Here is a 24,485-nt window from a genome sequence, read left to right as displayed (position 1 = left end):
GGAAAAATAAATCAAATTTTAACAAATAGTTAAGATCAAAGATCGTATAAACACTCAGCATTTAAGGTAATAAACAAGTATAGATTTTTTTTATTTATACATAAAATTTCTTAATATACCAGAAATAAAACAAAACGAAAAAAAAAATTTGATAATAATGTAATAATTTTTAATTAACGATGTAAATAAATTATACATACCGACAATTAACCTCTAATCTATAAATACACTCAAAACAGTTTATTCAAATCAGTTTTATCACTAATATTCAATATATATAGATATACAAATAAATTATAAGTAAATACTATCACCGTCGTATATGAAATTGATTTAATAAAAACATCAAAATAATATTTATTTATTCACACTGTTTAATTGTACTGTTACGAAACACGTGTTCTAAATATAAAAATACTAGAACATACAACTTGAACATAGTTATCGATTTTCATGCCACCTAGAACTAACTTCACGAAGTAGAATTCAGGTGTCGGTGTAGGCGCGCATCGTAAAAATTCACTCTCATCATTTTTCTCCATCGCGCCAAAAGAAGTTTAACTTCAAAAACACAACATTTTGCCAATAATTTTCAATTTCTTACACTTGCCGTAAAAAACTATATCTTGCCATCACGATATCAAATCTTTCCATATTTTGCGTTTGTAACATTGTTTGTATCGAAATCCAACGGTCTTTAAAATCTTCGTTAAAGAACTTTCCCCACCGAAGAATAATCCAGCTGCCTTCAGTTATTGTACTAACTTTTTTCTTGTTGGATACTCCTTCCGTAAATAGTAGCCGTACACATGTCTTCGGATGGCATCGGCATCAAAGCTATCAATGGCTACGGCTGGTTTTGCTCGTTTTCTCTTTATGTGTGAAATTTATTTATTTCTGTGCCAGTCTCGCCTTTTTTTTCTTTAGTTATTCGTCTAACAGTTCGTTGTCCAATATTAAGCGCATCAGCTACGCGTTCAACCACTGACGTTATAGGTAAGATTTGCCCTCCATTTTGAGACTCACGATCAAAATAGTTACAAAAGCGTATAACGAACTCACGTGGCTGCCTGTTTAGAACAGTTCTCTGCGTACGTTCGGCCATATCGACGAAATCCTCAACAAAAGGCGTAAACGGAGTCCAAATTAACGAGCAAGGGTCAACGGTAATGCAGTATCAATAATCAATATCCGAAATCCAAAGCCAGGTCAAAACTATATCACGATCGCAGTGCACTCACAAGCCGGAGGTTGTAGTTGTGCTGGCTAGCGATCCTATATGACGGACGTATTAGAGTTCTTTTTTAAAAATTTTGAATTTCGAAAAACAAATGCCGTGTTTTGTGGTAAATAAGTACACCAATAATTAGAATCTTATAAAAATGATGTGGTGTCGTGGGACACCAGGTAGGAACGAAGTTCCTTCGGCTAATGTAGAATCGACATAAATTGCAAAAAAAAAAAAAACGTGCTCAATTAGGTATTATACACTACTCGCTTGTGTATGCGACTGTCGCGCCTGCGCACGTCTCATTTAATGGTTTTATTCCACGCACTTTTTTCCACGGATTTTTTCTTACGGTTTTACCATCACATTTTTTTCAGTTCGGTCGCGTAGCAAAATCCCTATCCCCTCCAAGCCTGCCGTAAGGATCTTCGTTCCAAAAATAAAATATAAATGTTCGCGGGACCCTAATATAGTTTAGAAATCAATGTAATATACATTTTGTGTCCTAAAATTACACATACGTTAAATTTTTATGACTAACTGCACGTCACTATTGACAATAAAGAACAGTAATTTGCTCCTTCAATGTAATTATTGAAACGAAGTTCCTTACAGCGGGCTTGGAGGGGATAGGGATTTTGCTGCGCGACCGAACTGAAAAAATGTGATAGTAAAACCGTAAGAAAAAATCCGTACAATACCTAATTGAGCACGATTTTTTTTTGCAATTTGTTCCTACCTGGTGTCCCACGACACCACATCATTTTTTACGAAACTTCATGAGTGGACAAACGTCAAAACAGCCATCATAGCGTGTCGTACGTAGACGGTAGAATGACAGTTGACGGACTTTTAATAAAATATAAAGAAACAAGCGGCTCCAGTTGCGCGGACGTTTCAATGGCTAATTAGTTTTAATTATATTATAAAATCAAAGGCTCACCCCGCTCAAATAACTTAATCAAAGATATAGTATGTACCATTCTTTACCATAATAATTATATCTTAAATAAAGAGAAAATTCTTGAGTGTAATTCAGAAAGTCTTACTTTGTACCTATAAGAATTGGAACATTCCGGATATGGATTCGAATAATTTAGTGCTTTTAACAATTATTACAATTTTCGGCTCTTTGTTGTTGAGAGTCCTTTATATTTTAATTAAAATATACGCTCAGCAGAATAAACTTAATGGCGAAAAGAAATCATTAAAAGTTATACTTTGCATTGGATCCGGAGGACACACTACCGAGCTATTAAAAATTGTAACTAAAATGAATTTAACCAAATACAGCCCAAGGCTTTACATGATGGCTGACTCTGACAATAATAGCGAAGCTAAAATTAACTCCGCTGAAAAGGATACAAAGGACTATCAAATCTGCAAGATTCCCAGAAGTAGAAATGTACATCAGCCATATATGACATCCATTTTCAGCACTCTCCATGCTGTTTTGTACTGTGTTCCACCAATATTAAGATTTAGACCAGATGTTATAATTTGCAATGGCCCTGGAACATGCATTCCAATTTGTTTTGTTGTGTTTTTAATGAGATGTTCTTACATTCTAGATTGCAGAATAGTGTTTATTGAAAGTCTTTGTAGGGTAAGAACTTTATCATTATCTGGGAAGATACTACAATTTATAGCCGATATTTTTGTAGTGCAGTGGCCACAACTTCATAGGGTGTCTTGGAGAACTATGTATTTTGGTAGACTTACTTAAGCTGGATTATAAAAAATAAAGATAAATCGAATTATTCTAGTATTTATTTAAAATATAGGCAGATAAACTACAATAATAAAATTACAAAAGATCTCAAATTAGGTAATGTAATTTTAAACTGACTCCTTGTACAGGAAAGTATAGAGGATAATTCTTTTTTTAAATTTTAAGTAGTCCATGAGGGAGTACAACAAGAATTTAACATGAAAAAGTTGCTAGCATTATATAATTGTCAAAAACAAGTTAAAATAGTTATTGTTATCAACCTAAGGTTGACAATTATTGTCAAGTATCATATTAATTGCAATTAAAATGCAACAATAGAGTACTACCACAGTTTATATTTTAAAATCAAATAAAAAAGCTGAGATGGGTTTTTACTTACTTTATATTTGATAAAACTAGATATAAATAAAATACATTCATTAAATATACATACTTGATGTATTTTTTTTACTGGAAGTAACATTATTCAGATCAACATTATAATATACAATAACTATAGTATGAATCTATTATACATTTCAACAATGTGTAAAATTTGATTCAGTCTTCACAACATTAAGTTGTAGTAAACTTCCTATCATTAGATGGCAAATAACCACTGATATAAAATTAATAACCAAAAACAAACAAGTAACTATTTATAATTAAATGTTGCAAACCATAAGTTACACATTAATGAACACAAATGTAAAAACACTGCTGATTAGTACCAAACAATAGAATTATTTTTATTAATTAATACCTTCTTGTGAGATAAAAAATAATTAAGTACATATTTTGCTCAATTAATTTTAAGTAATTTTACCTTACCATAAATGAAATACAGGAGAATAATACAACACTGGCATAAGCCCATCACCAAAAAAAAATGCTGTTGATATCATATACAGATAATGCAAGGCACTTACACACGATGAATATTGTGCAGTTTTATAAAAAAAAGATAACATTGATACCTTGAGATGAATTCTAAAACAATTGTCAAAATGATCTTAAAATTCTAAATTTTTAACTAGCCTACTATGATAGCCAAAAAGTGCATATGTTATTAATTAAATTAATAAGTAGAAGAACAAAATATCATTAAATATTAGTCATTTTATAATATTTGAAATAATAACACATTTTCTGAAAAAAAAATTAAGGGCAGATTAGTTGTATATTATTTTTTTTATAAAAAATGGGAATGCAAGTAGAAAATTTCTAAATTTTCTTTGAGTTTTATTAATTTTGAAAAATAATTTGTTCAATTATGAAGAAATGTACATACTATAAAAATATTATGTTTGCCCTTTTTATGGCTTACTTACAAAATGACTACTAAATTCTATACAACTTGTTATCCATGGCCATTTATTATCAACTTTAAGAAACCTTAATACTTTATATTAATTATTATGTACTCTAGGACCTAGGCACTGTATAATAAATACCATCAAGACAAAAAGTTTAGGCACATTTAGAATACTATGATAAGTTCAACTTCTGAATAGAATAAGTACAAATCTTAAATATTAAGTAAATTCTTATATCTAAAACAATCCCTATGGTTTAATACCATCATGAGAATTTGTTTGGACACCAGTTTCTGGTTTGCCGTCCTCATTTTTATTGATTTGAAATTTTTCATCGTCAATCAGATACATAGCTTCCTCATATGTAGGAGGGGGGAGTTCGGAACTTGATGATTGAGGTTTACTTGTGGCAGCATTGGTAATAAGTGCTTCATATGAGGGAGGAAGTGTTGCACTTGAAGCAGTTCGAGGAACCTGGCCACTATATGCTTGGTCAGCTTGTGCACTTGCCATGTCCTAGAAAATATAATATTAAATTAAACAAAAAAAAACATAAATGACATCAACTTAAGAGTATCACATTTTAAATTATAAACTCATTATTTTTAATAATTAAGATAAGCAAAAAGTTGAAGAATGGCTTAGCTGTACAATTTTTTATTTAAATAAAAAAATATAACAATCTTTTGAATGTGTCACAATTCACACAGATAATATTAATAAGTAATAACCTTGAAATAATCAACATCCACTCTTTCAACAAAACAGGTTGGCTGACCAAATGACTAAATTAAATATAGTCTTGATGACAAGTCATTTATTTTTGTTTTTATCTATTTACATATAAACAAAATTGAATTGAATATTTTCTGATTTCTCAACTCCTAAATGGCTGAATGATGATTATTTCTTATATATATTATTATAGCTCTTACTTACTATTATAACTACATGTGTACTGTTCTACTAATGAATTTCTATTTATGTGTGTGTTTTTCTTATAAGATAAATAAATAAAGCAATCCACAGTGTCTTTCACTGGAAGAAAACTGAGTAAAATAATATAATTTCGGCTAATTATGTTTGGGTCACCAGATGGAAAGGGATCACTGCCAAACACAGAATGATATGAAGATATCTGGCCTTTTTGGTGCTTTAAAAATCATTTTCCCTATGACTAAAATCCATTGACAGATCTTTTTCCAGGCTCAACTTTTTTCACATAATCAATACTTTTGTACATAATGGAATTTTATACTATGAGCCTCAAAAAATCCATTACTAGGATATTGTTAGACTGAGTGATAAAAACTTATTTGGGATACCCTAAATTATGAATTTTCTGCAATATTAAAAAACATTGTGCAAGATAACTTGCAAATAAATATATAATTAGCTAAAGTGCATACTATTACAATTATTTACTGACTATGTTATTTAAAAGAAAAACATTATATTTTTAATACATACTGAATCATGGCAGTACATCCTGTATTACGCACCTTACCCCTGATTCAGTGTCTTTTGGAGAGCTCAATGACTTGATCAGTTTATTTAAATTTAGATTGAGGTTGGACTGCTTGTCAGTCATGGCATGTACCTATCAAATCTTCAATAAAATATTCTGTTTAAACATTTGAATGGTTATTATGATCAGTTAAAAATAATAATCGGAAGTTATTTTAGTTATCGGCGGTTGGTATATTAGCGTGGTAGTAAAACATAGACTTTAACTAAAAATAAATTGGTTGGTTATTTCATCCTACAATCTCAGTACTTAAAATACTAGTGAAAGCAGTCTTATAAATAAATGGCCAGTAAAAATGATGGAATGGGCAGTTACATAAATATTTGAAACCAAATAACAACCGATTGAAAAGCGAGGTAAATTTTCGTTAAATAGGGCGGAGCTTAGGCGCGCTGGCGAAAGCGACCAATCACAAGGTTTGGCCGCTTGTTGATGTCTCGAATTCGTAGCGTGCCGCGACAACGGCCCGCAAGTGCCATAAACGAATCGTCCCTCGTTCACTAGTAGGTCCCAAAACAAATTTAAACTGTTAATCACAACGCACCAGCCAAGCGAGACTTGCCGCGGCAGCGGCCGGCGAGTGCCAGAACCGAATCGGCCCTTGTTCACTACAGCCGAACTTTATATATATATTAGTAGCTGAGCCGACAGACGTTGTTCTGTCAATAAACGGTTCGAGAGATATGGTAAATGCGTGGGTGAGATCGTGACACGACAAACTATATATGTAAACCTTCCTTGAGCTTCAACGAATCTATTACAAAAGATTTAATTGAGATCGGTCGAATAGTTTAAGAGTTATTAGGGAACATACAAAATATACTTACATTCTCTTTTATATATATAGATACATAATATTGAGAAGGGGAAACTGTAAAAACATTGATTTCTTACGAAATTCTCCAATGGATGTTTGGAACTCATTCAATAATATCCATGGTTAATGGAAATGGGTTAAAGGGGATATAAACATGGAAATGTTTTATTAAGTTACCCATGTCATATCGATGTGGAAATACCAAAATTAATTTCTTTCCACTTTTTGATCATCTGCAAGATTGCTATTTAAACGAAATCTTTGAGAGCAAAGTGAACAATAAAAAATATGAGTTTAATGTAACAAGAGTGACTAATAATTCATTGTCAAACATTTGCTGCAGATAAGCTATTTGGGTTAAGGTTAATAATTTATTTAGGTACACTAAAGAGACCACTTTGTTTGCACTTTATACATTTTAGCAAATGTATATATGGTACAAATACAACTTGTATTACAATATCTATATTGATTTAAAGAAAGTAATGTAGGTAGATACTATAGCTAAAAAGGATTGGGTGGTTTTATGAAACCATGGTAAAAGTGAAACTTATTTTCACATTATAGACATTCAACTAAACATTTTTGGAATAATATTTCATTAAGGGTATAAAAATAGCTTTATCAATCTTAATTTTATACTTGGAAAATTGGAATAATAATGGGAAATAATAAAAGTAGACTAAGTCACCAACTAAATGAGTAATAGTCTATACACTACACGGTCAGCTGCTGCGAACTATAGGCGCCGCCCGACCGTCACGCGACATGCAACACACAGACGAAAAAGTTTGAGACGATGCAATAAATGCACTTTAAAAATACTATAACAATTCAACTCCTTTGTGTGAGTGTTTAATATTTTCAGTGGGACTGATTACTGCAAAGGTTGCGATATGTCGGGTAAATCAATAACAATAAAAATGTAACTTTATCGCAAAAACCTTACGTAAAATTACATTATAATTACACGCCTTTTAAGCCTTTAAGAAGTATTTTATTTTAATAAATCTGTAACTCGCGTTAGCCAAAGATAATACTAAAATTCATGTGTAGTAAGATGTGAATACATGTCTTTTCGCCAAAAATTCTCACCATAAAGTGACAATACAGTAGACCGTCAATGCTTAATAAGAAGGGAAATGTTATTTGTATTGAATTAAGGTCGATATTAGGATGTGCTTTGTAAGTTACATTGTCATGCGCATAACGTGATTTACGTGATTGGTTCTCACTTCTCAGCATGACATAATTACGGTAATTGGTTCTCACCCTAGACATAATATCACATAATGTCAATGTTTGTCAGATACGTGGACGATGTATGCGTTACACATGAGGGGATCAGTCATATTATAACAAATTGATTTTTGGACTATATATGTATGGATACGCAAAACAACCTAAATCATTTATCAGTTTGTGAAAATATAGTTCTTTTGTTGCAAACAAAACCGGACATGTATCTAATTATTTGTAATTGTCTCTAGAAATTGACAATTTTTGTCTAGTATAAGTTGCAAAGCCAACACAACTATATTATCAAAATATTTTTTCTGCACATTATTAGTTTGACAGTTAAGAGTATTTTGAAACCTAAATCATTGTATGGCATTGTCTCGTAAATTAGCCATAAAGAGGAGTTTTTGCAATTGGGGATAGGAAAGTCTTCAAGAGGAATGCAGTTCCCTGTAAACTTTAAACTAAGTTTCAAGTTTTGCAGCGTTTTTCTATGAATGAATCCCTTTGTACTGCATTGGATTATTGTTGCAACGTCCGTGGTTACATATTACGCCGATAAAAGTTCCAAGTGATCATGGCTAAACATGTAGGATAGAAACCAGAAAAGTTTTCTTTCTACAACCAGATCGTCAAAAGAGTTTGTATACATGTATTCTGTTTCCATACAGCAGATTTCAAAAACCCAGTTTTAACCACTTGTTTTTCAGTAGTCGAACGAATTATGATTTTGTGTCTAGGCATTAGAACATACACATTTTTATATAACATACACATATTTATATTATTTATATATTGAGTTGAAAAGTATAAAAAAGAAATCACACACAAACAAAAAAGACTACACAACACCGTCCCACTAGAAGGCAAAATTAAAAATTAAGTCGGTTTGTAACTTAATGAAATATTTAGGTGTATATTAAAATATGTTTTATTGTATTTTTCAGTAATTAGTATACTTAAACGTGAAAAGTGATTCCACTACCCTTGGGGTGATGATCCGTATGATTCCTACACATCTTAACAACGCATGCAGGCATTTTTAATTGAAAAATCCTTGTTTAGTTTGTTCTAAAAATCTCGCTTGACAGGGATTCAATCGCGCTTACTCTTATAACCAAAGTGATCCACGTACCGGGACAGTTTGTAAGCCCAGCCCACTAAGGGATAGTTTTAGTTGCTTTTAATCCTTCATTCGACGTTCATTGCTAAATTACAATGTGTTTTAAAGTCCAAGCTCCACTGGAATATGTTTGAAAATGCACCTCACGTGATTTACAAATGACGGTTATCGGGAAAGGCGATATTACAATTTCAGCTTACTCCTCGAAATGATAAATGTATTTTTCAATTCCGTAAACGAGATCACGAATGGTGTATTACCTATATTCTTCCAAGCTCGGAGATATTCTCTTACTATATACAAATAGACTTCTTATTCTTCTTTTATTATAACTAGCTGACCCGGCAGACTTCATACTGCCTCAATCGATAAATAAAAGACCTAAACTTTTGTATAAAACAAACTTGAAGTAAACAAAAGGAATCCTTTTTTTATTAAAACAAATAAAAAAAATGCTCGGTATGAATCAAATTTTATTATTATTTTCGATTAATGACACATGAATTAACACATGATGTTGCTCACTTACAAAATAGAGTTTTCCTAAAATACTGGCTGTTTATAAGGTTTCAATTTGATATTGACAGACACACAGTTGTGATACAGTTTGTTAATCAATTTAAAGCTTTCTGGTAAACTATATTGTTTCTATTGTTTTGTGGTGCGGTTAGGTGGGAGGGAGGCTCCTTCGCACAGGAAGCCGGCTAGATTATGGGTACCACAACGGCGCCTATTTCTGCCGTGAAGCAGTAATGTGTAAGCATTACTGTGTTTCGGTCTGAAGGGCGCCGTAGCTAGTGAAATTACTGGGCAAATGAGGCTTAACATCTTATGTCTCAAGGTGACGAGCTCAGAATTTTTGGGGTAAAAAAAAAAAGGTTCAGAAATTTGAGTTTTTGACAAACCTTAAGATTTATCAATCTTCATGTTATAGTTTGTTGTCAAATAATATTGTTTGCGTTCAGAAATCTAATTTGTGGCAAAACTTAAGATTTATCAATCTACATAAAATTAATGTGATAGATAGTTAACAACTGTAGTTAATCTACCTACTATAGTTACCCAAAATTAAGTTTATTTTTTACGGAAGTAAAAATCTCAGGAGTGAGAAAGTTAGAAAGATATAAAAATTCTAATTAGTTATTCACTTTAAACTATTATTTTAATTTGATTTCTGAACGACGGGGGACACATCAAAGAACAATGAAAATTGTTGTTTCTAATAAATTCCGAGAATTTTCATATTTATTCAACCTTTTAACCCTTCCCTGGACTTCCACAAATAATTTATGACCAAAATAAGGCCAATCGGTCCAGCCGTTCTCGAGTTTTAGCGAGACGAACGAACAGCAATTCATTTTTATATATATAGATGAATCTGAATAAAATTAAAATAATATTTGTATAAACACAATATATCTAACTAATGTGAATTTTATTTAAAATAACACAAGCTGTAGTTATAATACCCACTTATATTATAAAAGAAATATAATAATAATTAAACAATTTCACTATTTTTTGTTGTATATTTAGTATTCTGTTTTTATTCTTGTATTTAGTCTGGTTCTGCACAGGTAACTTTAAATTTTATAATATTATATTAAATAGGATATGTTGTTATATGATTGATTAAAAATTTTCAAAAATAGAGTTTTCATCAGACCTTGGAGTGTTAAGGTCCTAGGACTACTAGATTCCCTGACTATCCCCACAATGGTGTCTATACGTCTGTATGTGTGTGTATGTGTGTGTGTGTATGTATGTATGCATGTGTGTAAACTCATCGCGGTTGGTGCGGGCATGACCAAACTTAGATGTTAAATACAATTCGGACCGATTCGTTTAAAAAGAAAAAAAAACATTTTTTTCGGAATTATTTCGAAATTCGAGTTCAATCAATAATTGTAACTCAACTCTTTATGAGGCTCAAAAAAAATGTCATCGTATACCGCCAATCGCGTCAAAATAGGTTTATTATTTCATTATGAAAAGTTATTGCCGTTTGAAAACTAAGATTTATAAAATAGGGTTTTAATTAATTTTTATCAGACTACACAACACAAAATATTCTCAAGAAGAAGAGCTCAAAATCGTCATAGGAGAGGCTTTACGGGAAGTGTTGTAGAAGAACGGTGATACGATATTTGGGTTTTTTTGGTGGTAAACGCGCAAAATTGAGTCTTCTGGGGGTTAAATTGGACAAGGTTCGATTTACTTGGCTTCGGGTTCGAAGAATAACCGTCTACAATGACTTGTATGCTGTGCCCAGTGAGGAAGCTGGGGGTCCACTTTCATAAACTCTCGAGAAGCCGAAATGATGGAAGTTTTCAGAGAAGCTCCATACACGATCAAAGGCTTTCGCTATATCCAGGCTAACTGCCAGGTCTTCTCCCTTGCTTTCGATAGCCGCCGCCCATCTATGTGTAGGTAGGTATACCAGAATAACAACTACCGACCAACCATGACGAAAGCTGAACTAGTGACCTTCTAGGTATACCAAAAGCTGGTGGTTAATTATGCTCTCAATCATTTTGGAGAGCAGGGAGCTAATAGCTGTAGGCCTGTTTAGCCGGATCTGAAATGTCTCCTTTTTTTGGATCGGTTGGACAAGAGGTGACTTCCATGAGTCAGGAACTACGACTACGACTCGACTTCCTTACGTCCGACGAAAACAAAGCTCTCCGAATGGTTTTTTGTCTGAACTGTACTTCAGGCATACAGCTGTGACACCGCGGTGTTCTTCCGTTGTCGTCAAGAGTCGATTTGGAGTCAAAAAGAGCGCAAATAAGATCGGCTTTCTCTTTTGCCGTATGGGCAAGGGGCACACGGGCGATTTGCACTCTGTAGTTCGGATCCTTTGAGCCCAGCGCCACAATCCAAGTTCGATACGCCTGTTTTTTGCAGTCGTAAGCGATCTGCCACCAATCGATACTGCTGAGGAGAGGGGATCTGATCAAGCACATCGTCAATTGGCGTTTGAACGCAGCCCATGAGTTACCACTTTGGGACCCAAGAGTAGACAGGTCCCTACCCTCAAAATTGGCGAGACGGCGACAGCAGATATCCTCCCTAACATACACACATCCGGGTTATGTGGAGAGAGGGAAAAATTTATGCTCAATTTTGTATCCAGGGTACGTTAAATATGATGTATCACTAGGTCGAGATATTTGGTGTCTCCGTAAGGAAACATAAAACACTGTCCTTGACACTAACCCTATGCGAAACACAGTAGCACTAGGCTGCTACTTCACGCCTGTATCTGTGCATTTCTGGTAATTAACATTTCTTAGATTGCAGCATAACTCTACTACAAAAATATCTTTCTTTTTTATTAAAATTCAAAATATTTATAAAACAGAGAAAACTAGAGCTAACTTTCAGAGGTAGAAACCGGCATGTATGGAACAACATCCAAGGGACAAACTTTTGTCACCATCAGTCAAAAGGTTGTACCCTACAGAGATTTCATGAAAGAATTACACTTGTACCTTAGAGAACCTTGGCTGAAAATAAGGCTAACAGTAATAAGTAATAACAATGCCTAGACACTTAAAAGAGAACATCCTTATTGTTCTTAATCAGCTTTGATGAATCAAAGGGCATACCTTGGATGTCCCCTGGTATATCATCAAAAACTGAACCTAGTACCTACCGAGGCCATGGCTACATCTACAGGAACAGAAACCCGTAAAAAGAAAACATGCAGCCAATGCAACTATAAAAAATATGACTAAAATCACCCTATTTGTACAAAATAAATATGTTGTGAACATATGCTTGAATATTGCATTAGTAGTGCCTAAAATTAACTTTTTGACTTTTTGGGCAATTTTATTTACTTACTTATATGTTTTGTTTTTTCTAGTTGATTTTACATGAATCTCATAAATCCTATTGATAAAATTTTACATAATGCCTTAAAAATGTAACTTTATAATAAAACAATATACCTGATGTGGTTGACTGTAGCATTTTATAATATTTATAATCCTTGCTACTACTATTTACATAAAAATATTTTTATTTTATTTCTAATAGTTAAAACCAAACATTTTTAGGAGTGTAAAATAAGGTTAGATTTCTAGGGTTAAGTAATTTTGAGTTTGAGTTTAAATAATAATTATGTATAATGATTTTTACATTAATAGCTAGCTGTATTACCAACATATTCAAAAATTGTGCAAAACCAAAGTCAAAAGTCTTTACTTGCCAGAAACATTACCACTACATTTAATTTGACCAATGTAAGCACCTTAAAGACCCTACAATATAATACTAAGAATAGTATTGGTGCCAGTTACCACTTTATTTGATAATATTTGTTTATTGAGTAAAAACAATATTTTTTAATGGTGTTAATAATTTAAATTTAAATCTATTTGACACTGTCTCCTGGAATAACTAACTAAAGAAATGGTATAACATCCCTTCAATGCTACATTATATAAGTCATATGCAATAGTATTGTGATGCTTAAATTTAAATAAATAAAATTAAATAGCCCCTACTAAATAAAAATATTGTTTTTAATTTTTTTTCTCAGACAACCCTTAAACTTTTAAAGAGACCACCATTTTTAGGCGGAAAAGTTGTTTGTAAACAAAATGAGGTAACCTACCTACAGCCTTAAACATTATCAAAGCGCAGGTACATACCAATCTTCTTATTTGTATCCTGCACAGCTTTTAAACACTCCTTAAGTTTCACAATAAATACACAGAAAACAGCATATCCTGTCATGTTGATTTTGTTATAGGTAGGTAGGTCAGTAGGTACCTAGGTATTTCATCACTTGTACATTGAAACAGCCCAGGTACATCATTTACCCATACTAAATAATATTATGTCATAATAGTCATTGTTCCCATAATCTGCCATGATTATCACACAAAAATACATCAATCCAAAGTCCAACACGAAAAACTTACAAACATGATTGCAGAAAGTTAACTAAAGTATAAATTATTTAATTTGGTAAATATCTATTGAAATTGAGATTATGATTAAGGGGTATGCACACTAGACGAAACCGCACAATAGCATGTGGCTTGTGTTTATGTATTTCACATACAATTAGAATAACATACTTCCTGTTATTATGTAACAGATAAACAAAATAAGAAATCACATGTTACACACATGCCTGTATTCCTGAAGGGAAGGCAGAGGAGTATTTTTTCCACCCACATTTCACTATGTTTAATTCCCACATAATAGGGGGTGAGCCACCACATTTCTAAACGCCGGGCTGCTACTGAGAAATTTCTTGCCCTCACTCAATGCTCTTTGCCCAGCCCGGGAATGGTATACCTACCTATCTATTATTAATATGAGGATGGTCAAACATCCATTTTTGACTAAAGTTGTCTGTGAAGAACAATTTCTTAAGATTCAATTAGGATTATCTTTATTGGATAATACTTTTTTTGTGTTAAGAAGGGACGAGATAAGCTGGATGTTCAGCGGATGGTAATTGATACTCCATGACCATTACAATGCAGTGCTGATCAAGAGTTTAGAAAAACCCAAAAATGCTGTGCAGAACTACATTGAAGTACTTAGGTAATAACTTATCAAAAATGTGAACTCATTTAATTTCCAGCATAGTAAAAATATCTTGAATTAAAAATGGTGCAGTGTGAATAAGCCTTTATTAGCAGTTTTCGTTTATGACAGTAGTCGGCATCTTTTGAGGAATATTGCGTGATTGTGATTGGATAATGTCTTTCTCACCTTCTCCAATCACAGAGCAGTAAACATTATGATTCAAAGCACAATAAAATTCAAAGAGTATTATGCAGACAGGCTGATTTTTTTTACCTTAAATGTATGCATTACAATGTTTCACAATTGGATTAGAATTACCTACCTTTATTGGTATTACATAATTATAGTAAATCCAAATTTAGAATGATTATCAATGTCAGCTAAAGAAAATGCACATACAAAATAACTTCATCTTCATGGCAAAATGAGAACGTAATTTGCCTCACAGCTGCAATGAATAGTTAGCATATTACTATTATCTGATATGATGTCACATCTACATTATTCATCTGTTTTGGGTCAAAGAGAGTTCAGGAAAAAAGCTGATGGGTTGTGGGATGCATAGTTTTTGTGAAAACTTAGCACTTTAAATATTGTATAAAAATATAATGCTAATTCATTTCTGACTTCACATAGTCTTTATGTCTGGTTCAAAGCATAGTATACCCATAAAGTTTCACCATGTATATGAGCCTTCCAGTCTAAATTTTTATCTATACTGATACCAAGGAATTTTAGAGTAGGGACTTCTTCAATAGATTTTTTATAATTATTATTATATTGTTGCAAGTATTGGAAATTTATTAATGATGAAATATATCCATAATACACATTAACACTAAAATAATGAATTTTAAATGAACAGCCATTACTTGTTTTGTTTAGGATGTATTTTTATTATGTATTAGTTATACTTTAACACTTTCTCTTTTATAACAAACACAGCTAACATTATTTGCTAATATGGATTATAAAATAATGCAAGAGTGCAAACAATGAGTTTCAAACCCTAGCTAAAATGGAGAGTACATGAATATGATATTTCCGAAACATGTTAAAGAATATGTGACTCATTGGAAATCATCAATTTGCATATTATAGCATCGAAAACTATATTTTTATAAGGAACATATTTATAATATATATGCGATTACTTACTCTAATTATAGCACGCTGATGTAATAGCATCTGAATAACACTTTTCCTTCTTAAATACAACATGCTTTTGACAGCCACCATCATACCCGAACAGATAAATATGGGACCGACAAGCCACATGTGTCCTAGATTGCTTAGAATATAACCATCAGCGTCTCCAAGTGCTAAAACTGTTATAACTGTTCCGACTGAAAATAAGACCATCGAAAGGACGAAGTATGAATAACTAGTGCAGTCACATCTACCGAATCTTTGATCTTCATCAAAATCAAAATCGCGATGCCGTAACCGATGTAAACGTTGTCGAATAAAAGGACTATCAAAAACGGTAGCCATCTCAATATTTATTGCACTAGGTAAATATCACAAGAAATTTACATGAAGAGCATTATGCACAACAACTTGATAATGCTCTTTTAATATCTTCACTAAATCAGTCAATACTTTCGAAAACTTAAAAGTCAAAACACCACCAAAAAACACAGACTATTAAACTACAGGTACAGTTTTAGTAGCACGGGATGCAAGTTCGTAGGCCCAAAGAACACAAATTTTATTGACTTTTAGGTAGTCTTATATTAATTTTCATTTCAGTTTACTTAAGAGAACTCTAAAAAGAATTTTAAGATAAGATTAAAGAGTGCATGTTATATTGTTTTAGAAAAGGTTTTTAAGGTCGTTTGGTTTTTGTATTTTTATTTTAGATTTTTTGTGAATCTGAAGTACACCAACTAATTTGTCTGAATAATATGTGAAGACCTAATAAACGTGCTGCTTATATAAAACAGCGCTGTTTTAATGTTTAATTAAATCAACGAAGTCGGAGATACGCCTATCTCAATAGAGGAAATGTACCTCGAGGACAATTTCAAAAGTGAGCGAAATGAAAACACATCATCTTCTCCATTTCATACAAAAGAAATGTCGTCGTTACCCCTAGGTCCTTTTCGCTATGATCAAATCAACCAATAGATGATTTCGAGGCGCAAACGTTAGACACGTTGCAAGAGAAAGAAAACCGCCACTTATCATTTTTCAAAGGAATTTTGCCTTCTTTGGACGGCTTTACAGAATTACAAACTTTGACATTCCAGGGCAAAGTTATTTTTATCATTATATTATAAATGCGGTTCGGGGAACAGACTCAATCAACAGCATGGCAATCACGCTGATATCAATCATTATCATTGCAGTCACGTGAATATCAAACTGGACAACATGCCCTGTCACCATCGCCATTGGGGTATCGAACAGATTAATGCGGCGCTATCTACTCAGCCAACACTTTACACTTTTTCACAGCACAACATTAATAATTTTGCTGATGACAGTCAAGAAGAAGAATATAACTTTGCTTTGTTGCCTAATATAAGTACTTATATTAAACTGATTTTAAAGACAATAAATGAATAACTTTTAGAGACTGAGCGTTTGGAGGTAGAATAAAATAACTGCTTGAGTAGTATGAGCAATATATAATTTATTTCAGTTACACGATATATATACAAAATCCTTAAAACTAATTAACCAATTACAATTGTTACTTAAAAAAAATTCATAAATTACATACCAATACTAAAGCTTACATTTTGACCAATAGTTAAACGTTTCATTCACTTAGAACTGAGAATAAAATAATGTGTTCTATCTCGCTCTAAAACTATTGCTATCGGAAGTAAACCAGGCGATGCTCGACCGACGGGTCTCAATAGCGATCACTCACTGGCGTACCTCATTGGTTAAAGTTGAATGAATAAAAAACTACGCACTTTAGTAGAGTACGCTCGGCCTTGCTGTGAGGATGTGCAACGAGGAGCGTATGACTGGTCACGTGAGTATATCTGCGGTCTTCGAGAGAACGTGACGATGCTTGTACTTCAATGAGCTGACTACTGGCGATCTACATGATTCTATGGCTTGATGTAGGTACAGCCAATGATATTATATACATTAAAGAGGTAGATATCGAACTAGCGCGCGCAAAATGTTGCAGATAAATTCAGACAATTGTCGTAATTTCGGCTAATAGCAGCGAGCTAAGCGGAACGTTTTCGTGGCGTGACAATAATAATCAAAAATGCCAACCTGTGTGTTAAGAAAATGTAAAAACTATGTTTGCAAGATATAATATAAGAGTGAAGGTATTTCTACCATCCGAAATTATATAAAAGAACGTCGTATTTGTATTTTATTTCTTATTTACAAATAAATCGCATATTGTTAACGTGGTGGTTCGAGCAAAATAGAGAATATGATGTCAACAGCAGCGCGACAAGGACAAATAGTGTGTGTATGTGTCATAGATTAATCAACCAGAAGTGAAATCGTAGGCAGAATACATAGCGTTCGTAACCGCTTGATTGCGGAACTTGAGTTTTCTTGTTAGTTAGTGAGCGTCTTTCTTAAATAATATTATGATGATTATAATAAGTTCTGGCTTTCAAAGTCTTATAATAAAGGTGGTATAGAATGAGATTAGTAATAGCAGGCTATTTGATATTTTATTGGTACTTAATCTTGGAATGTATTTAACGTACCAGGAGGTCTACTCACACACACACAATCGACAACGACACATTTGGAACGATACGATAATACTCCGAATATACCGCACCTACCCTGTCTGCTGCGGGATGATCGAGGTAGTATATTTTAGGACAATTTAGGAAATGATGTAAAAACGGCGTTGTTGCAGTGAATGTTATACGCAATTTAATATATTTCAATAAACATGTGCGTATAGCTGAACTATCAAACTACAAAAACAAGATTTAGGGTAGGTAGCGGACGTAGACAGTAAGTGCTATCTGCTTGCGTAGGAGTTTTTTCAGTAACACTGCCCTTTCGATATATCCCTTGCTCATAATCAATGGATCATTTTCTGTTTCTCCCATTATCTTATTGTAATAAACTCTCAACAAAAATACATTTATAAATTATATAATATACAAGAAATAATAATTGTAAACTTATAACTTTTTGGGAGCCGTCGTTAGTAAAATTGTAAAAATGGAACCCTTACTGTTAACTAATACATTTCGGTTTTGTTTTGATATGTCTGTATGTTTTTTATTATTTTATGTACAAATAATTTATATCATTAATATGGCTATAATTATATTATAATCAATATTATTTTGTTTTAAATAAATAACACCTAATTTAAATGTAGTTTTACTACTTTGTAACTTTTATTACATGAACTCATCAATCATATCTTGTGAATGATTCTGTATTTTTGCTATGCAAATACGAAGCAATTTCTCTCTTTTTCACTTGCGATAATTGCATTTACTATCCTTCTTTGACGTGTAATCGTAATATAGTATGCTATTGCAATGTTAAATTATTCATGTGTGCGTTTGTTTCATTTACAAACACCGAATGTTGTCTAGGTAACTTATCTATACTTTTAAATATCATTGGGTACCCGGTTCAGCATTATTAAACGGTTTTTATTAAAGCTAATATTACGGTACCTACATAAAATAATATGTTCTTTTAAGAATTAATCTTTCGGCATACGCTATTACAGCTAATATGCACGATTTATATTTCTACGATCTATAGTGCTACGAAAGTATTACGTTACAGGTTAGATATCAGACATTTATATTAATTGAAGTTATTTGTTTCAGGTACAGTTACAAACTGATGAACATTATTCGATTATTTGAATTACTTACCTCAATGTAAAACCAATAATTTCAATTGGGTCTAAAGGGTACCTGAATTTACTGCTTCTTAAAATGACGACCCATATAGTCGAATGGTGAGTGACCCTACTACTAAGCTAGAGGTCCCGGGTTCGAATCCCTGTAGGTGCAATCATTTATATGATGAATATTGATGTTTGTTTCTGAGTCATGGATGTTTAAAATATGTATATTGTATTAAATATATAATAATCTTATCCCCATAGGCTATGCCTAGTTTGGGGAAAGATAATTTGTATAAAAGTGTGTCAGTAAAAAATAAAATAAAAATGTGGTCCTAAGATTTTAACCAAATTATTAAAGCAGGTGGTCACACTCATTCTAAAAAAATTGAATAATTTCTTTTCATTTAACAATAACTCCCTATATTCCTGCATAAAAAACTGACTATCACTATTTCTGCTATCAAAGGAGATATGCAGAATCTTCTATGGTTTCTACGTTTATTTCGGTGGTGGCGTAATAAAAGCAACAAAAGAACACGTTGGTATCTATCCATTGCGAAGGGTGAACTGAGATGCAGCTGTGACGGCGTGTATACCCTCTTGCGTCAAAGCAACGCAGGTGTGGCATACAATGTGTTGTTCTGTTGCGACACAATACACTAATGGGGCTTCGCTCTAACCCTAAAAATGGTTATCTTGTAAAGGTCACTATTAATATTAAAAATGACCACCCAGGCTTTTTAATTTTAAAAAACGGTTTTCCGAGTTTCTTACTGGTCTTTTTCTCAGGTCTGAGGCATATATTTTCGAATGGGCGGACGATTTTCATGTTCAATAAGTGATTTAAAATAAAAATATATGTATTTGGTAATTTGAATGTACTTTATCTAAACTTCATTACCAATGTTGGTTTGCAAACTACTGCTAAAAAGAGCTAGACATTGTGAAAATTTTATTTTATTATGAAATACTAGTACTTAATATTATTTGTTAATAATACAAGTATATTTTGTGGGCCCAATTATTTATTTCAGCAATATTGACAAGCCCTCTATTGAATAAAACTACATAAAGACATTATCAATTAATCGGACTTTAAAAGTTTTAAAATTATGAATATTCCATAATGAATTGCTTATGCAACTAATGATTGAAAACTTGTGTTTTTGTTAGCCTTTTTTCTTTTCCTTAGTTTTTTATCTTTTAGGATTTTATCAGTACTCTTAGTAACTTGTATTTTTTTCTTTTTACAAGAGAGAGGATTGGGGTTGTGTTGCTTTCTTTTCTTTGGAATAACTTTATTATCTTCAACTGATTCTTCAACCCCCAGAACTTTTTTCAAATTTTTCAAACTTGCATTTTGCTGTTCACTGATGAAAATATTACTAGATTTTGAATCAAGACTTTTTTCAGCACTTAAATAACTTGCTTTTGAAGGTTTAAGTAAGGTTGGTGACTTATTGTGTAGATATAGAATAGGTACCCCTGGTTTCATTTTCAATTTCTCTTGCAAGTCGCGATCCTGTGTGGCCAATACATAATGTTTCTCATTTTTCTTCCCAATCATTGAAGTAATGCAATCTGTACCAGTTATTGGCTCTTTATGATTACATTCATGTATTCCAAACTGCTTTAATATAGTAAGTGCACCATGGGCTTTTTTGGCTATTTTCTCAGTTTCAATAATTATACATCTAGTTGTCAATAATTTTACCTTCCCATTAAGATATTTTGGTATTTGTTCCCTAATATTGATTTGTTCCTGCAATATTATATAAGAGCATTATCACATTAAATCAAATAATTTAAGCCTTCTTACTTTTTATCATTTAAAGTTGATAACAACAGTTGGACAACCAATTATATACAGTCGCGGTTAGTGACATTCACTACAGTATATTATAATATAATTACATTTTACCAGTATTCTATGCAAGAACTTTGAACTCTGTGTGTAAGTGTCTATGTAATATATACATTAATAAATGCCAAAAAACTTTGTTTGAAACAATTTCTAAAATATAGAAAGCTTATTTAAATGGTTAAAGAACTTTATTATATAAAAACAATATAAACAGTAGGTATCTTATACTTTGTACTGTGACATTATACAAAATGAAGTGGGTAGAAATGAAATAACCGAAACATTATGATCAAATACAGGCGACTTGTACAAGACATGCATTTAAGAGCTACTAGATATGGCATGGCAGGCCAGAGTAAGTGTAATTTGATATATTTTTATGTATGACACTAAAGGATTTAAAGTAAGTATAGTAAAAATAATAATGTGTATATTACCGTATATTTATTTTTATAGTTGCGTATGCTATTAGTATTATAGCATTGTACACATATTAATTTATTATATATGTATACTAATAACTTATGTAAGAATGATCAAAGCTCATGACATTATGTTATATCAAATTTAAAAAAACTTAAAAATAATTAATATGCCATTATATTGTACTACACCTAAATTTGTGGAATATATATTACTACGGCTAGTAGAATTGTATCGACATTGTATTGAACTAATCCTTTGGTGTGCTTCTATAACATTCTGTTCTGGCAGCACAAGTATTTTATATATATCTGTGTACTGTGCAAACATACCAGTGGTTAGAAAAAAATTACATTACATGCATGGCTCATCTATTTTCATTAGGGTCGGCTGCTAACATAAAAAAGTGACTAAATATTATTCATGACCTTAACTCGCTAATTTATATGACACTTGAATATTATATTACTTCTAGACCTATACAATAACCAAAAATTTCTAAAGCATATAGTTCAATAATTTTAGATTTACATCATTTTTAACCTGTTACTGAACTACAACATGATATAGCTACTCACTATATATTTTAGTTAAGTACTTAGTTTTGATTATTGCTTGGTGGTTCAGGTATATTTTCTTGCCACTTTAAACTATGTTCTTTGATAGATATACGGGCATCTGCTCCATCTGCCTCAGGGTCAGGTAACTCTTCAAGGGGCACTTGAATATCATCAAATGGTAACTTATCTGCCCTCCATGAATCACCAACAATGTCAATAAGTCGCCCATTGTTTCTAACTTTACTATCCATTTTTAAACAATGGCACTTTGAAACACGAAGCAGTAATTCAAACTAAATATGATTAACCTGAAACAAAAACTTACTTTGAAAGCAGCAAAACAGAATGTTCCATCAATTAAAACTTGATATGGCTGATGAAGTCCAAAGTTATTGTAATAAAATTTTAAGTATTTTTGAGCCTTCTTGTACCTTGCTATCTTCATAATAATCTACCTGTGTTCGTTTTGCTGAAATTCGACCTTTATTATTTAATGTAATCTGTAATTTATGTTGCTTGATATGTACAGTAAGTTGCAATGCTATTCATTTTTTAAATAAGTGGTTAGTACCTATAAATATAACTTGTTATTTTATATAAAATGAAAAACCTTTGTAGGTTTCATCCTTACCCAAAAAAGTGCAATTTTAGATTGATAAAAGCACCGAATTTCAAGTAAAACAGATATATCTTCGGTTAGAGTGTTAGCCCCAAATCACAAATGCTCAATAATTAGCCACAGCAAAAAGGATTTAAATTTTAAACACTTCGTTGAGGCCACAGCGCTGAAGTGAACTGCTGCCATGAAATGTACATTTTTTAATTTAGTGGCACGGGATGCAAGTCCGTGGGCTCATACTTAGATCCTTGGTTATAAACTGCCTGCTGTGACTATTATTATTATTTTAAGCTATTGCATAGCTTTTATCGCGGGCTTTGAGCGCGGCGACCGAATCAAGGAATTCCGTAACGAAAATAAAACCGGCTCATCAAACTTAGCCCCCCAAAAAAAATTATTTTTCTACTTTTGAATTTTCAATATCGCATATCGTTAGTTCGTAGTTTGTTCTTAATTGTTCGCTATAAATAATTGTTTGTTCTTTTGTTGTTTATTTAAAAACAATTAATTAAAAATGGGGGGAAACGCCTACTATTTGGTTCTGGCACTCGCCGGCCGCTGCCGCGGCACGGTACGCTCGGCTCGTGCGTTGTTTTAACTGTTCTAACATAACCTAACCTAACCAATTTTAATGAATTGCAAATTTAAAAAAAAAATCGAGAACAAACAAATGTTTATAGAGAACAATCAAGAACAAATTGCGAACTAACGATGTAATAAAAAAAATTAAAACAAAAAAAAACTGGGGGGCTAACTTTCTTGAGCTAATAAAACCCAACACTCCCCAGTGTTCCGTGATCAGCGCCATCTATCGGAAACTATTATGTTGTATTACACTCGATAGATTCAACGTTCGATTTGGACATACGAAATAGTTTATAAAAGTGGCACTAGATGTATGTATAATAGTTATAATTTTGTGACCAATAAGGGTGTCTGGCAAGGGGTTGCCCCGATGGTAAGTGTCTGACAATGAATAACGTGATTTTTAATAATATTCTGAAGGTAATACCGAAAAATCGCACTGTTTACTTTGATGTATTTAGATCGGTATTTTGTACCGTTTACCTGACAATGCCACTGCAACCCAAACTCCATAATGGACCATCGTTCTTACCTGTTTTGGGTATGCTCGCTGACAAACTTTCGGCTTTTATAAAAAAACGTAGGTATAGGGTCCACGGGCTCTTGCTCTAGTAGATACATTCTGAAATTAAATCGAATGTTTTTTTTCTGTGTTCAGTATTCCTCAAACCTCAGTTAGTCTTAATTTTCATAATTTTTGCATAGCGGTGCCGTGACAAGTCGGGTGAACATAAAAAAGCATAAAAGGCATTTATTTTCTCAAAATTGATTCCTTTAGAATTCTTTTTTAGGTTGTTAGGTACATTTTGGTTATTAAATTTAATTCTTATTTCTAGTTCATTAGTGTTAGTAATTAGTGATCACAGTGTACAAAAACTTCAAAATATTCATTTGAATATTTGAGAACTGTAGAAAAAGCTTTTATTTATAATTATGGTGGAACGACGACGTTTTGCTGCTAAATGGCACTATTTTGAGCGAAGACACTGTAGACAGTCCTAAGCCTGTTTAAGTGTGAAGTAAAATTCACTGATAGATGTCTATTTAAATTCAACACATAGACCTAGGACCTCTAGCCAAGCCTAGTGACTGTGAATTAG

The 24,485-nt window shown here is 32.4% G+C and overlaps 4 protein-coding genes across 6 annotated transcripts; 1 reads left to right on the top strand and 3 right to left on the bottom strand.

The window, feature by feature from the left end:
* Positions 1–2,076: 2,076 nt before the first annotated feature.
* LOC126979254 (UDP-N-acetylglucosamine transferase subunit ALG14 homolog) lies at positions 2,077–2,988 on the top strand. Its single transcript, XM_050828531.1, has one exon. The coding sequence runs from the start codon at positions 2,310–2,312 to the stop codon at positions 2,952–2,954; it is 645 nt and encodes a 214-aa protein (XP_050684488.1). The 5' UTR covers positions 2,077–2,309; the 3' UTR covers positions 2,955–2,988.
* A 336-nt stretch (positions 2,989–3,324) lies between these two features.
* Positions 3,325–16,131, bottom strand: LOC126979256 (uncharacterized). The gene is made up of 2 exons (XM_050828533.1): positions 15,674–16,131; positions 3,325–4,771 (listed from the first exon to the last, which is right to left on the bottom strand). Exons 1-2 carry the CDS (start codon positions 16,007–16,009, stop codon positions 4,505–4,507), a joined length of 603 nt encoding a protein of 200 aa, XP_050684490.1. The 5' UTR covers positions 16,010–16,131; the 3' UTR covers positions 3,325–4,504.
* A 4,210-nt stretch (positions 16,132–20,341) lies between these two features.
* LOC126979250 (rRNA-processing protein UTP23 homolog) lies at positions 20,342–22,962 on the bottom strand. Of its 2 annotated transcripts, none has more exons than XM_050828526.1 (3): positions 22,813–22,962; positions 22,507–22,650; positions 20,342–21,096 (listed from the first exon to the last, which is right to left on the bottom strand). In XM_050828526.1, exons 2-3 carry the CDS (start codon positions 22,624–22,626, stop codon positions 20,470–20,472), a joined length of 747 nt encoding a protein of 248 aa, XP_050684483.1. In that variant the 5' UTR covers positions 22,627–22,650; positions 22,813–22,962; the 3' UTR covers positions 20,342–20,469. The 2 variants fall into 2 exon arrangements, with proteins under 2 accessions (XP_050684483.1, XP_050684484.1); XM_050828527.1 differs by having other exon boundaries at positions 22,507–22,662; positions 22,813–22,959.
* LOC126979267 (anaphase-promoting complex subunit 13) lies at positions 20,947–22,962 on the bottom strand. 2 transcript variants are annotated; one of them, XM_050828551.1, is made up of 3 exons: positions 22,813–22,962; positions 22,200–22,489; positions 20,947–21,096 (listed from the first exon to the last, which is right to left on the bottom strand). In XM_050828551.1, the coding sequence occupies exon 2, from the start codon at positions 22,430–22,432 to the stop codon at positions 22,220–22,222; it is 213 nt and encodes a 70-aa protein (XP_050684508.1). In that variant the 5' UTR covers positions 22,433–22,489; positions 22,813–22,962; the 3' UTR covers positions 20,947–21,096; positions 22,200–22,219. The 2 variants fall into 2 exon arrangements, with proteins under 2 accessions (XP_050684508.1, XP_050684509.1); XM_050828552.1 differs by having other exon boundaries at positions 20,966–21,096; positions 22,220–22,489.
* Positions 22,963–24,485: the final 1,523 nt, after the last annotated feature.

Source organism: Leptidea sinapis, chromosome Z, assembly GCF_905404315.1.
Source record: "Leptidea sinapis chromosome Z, ilLepSina1.1, whole genome shotgun sequence".
NCBI lineage: Eukaryota > Metazoa > Arthropoda > Insecta > Lepidoptera > Pieridae > Leptidea > Leptidea sinapis.
This window is presented reverse-complemented; position numbering and strand designations above follow the sequence as displayed.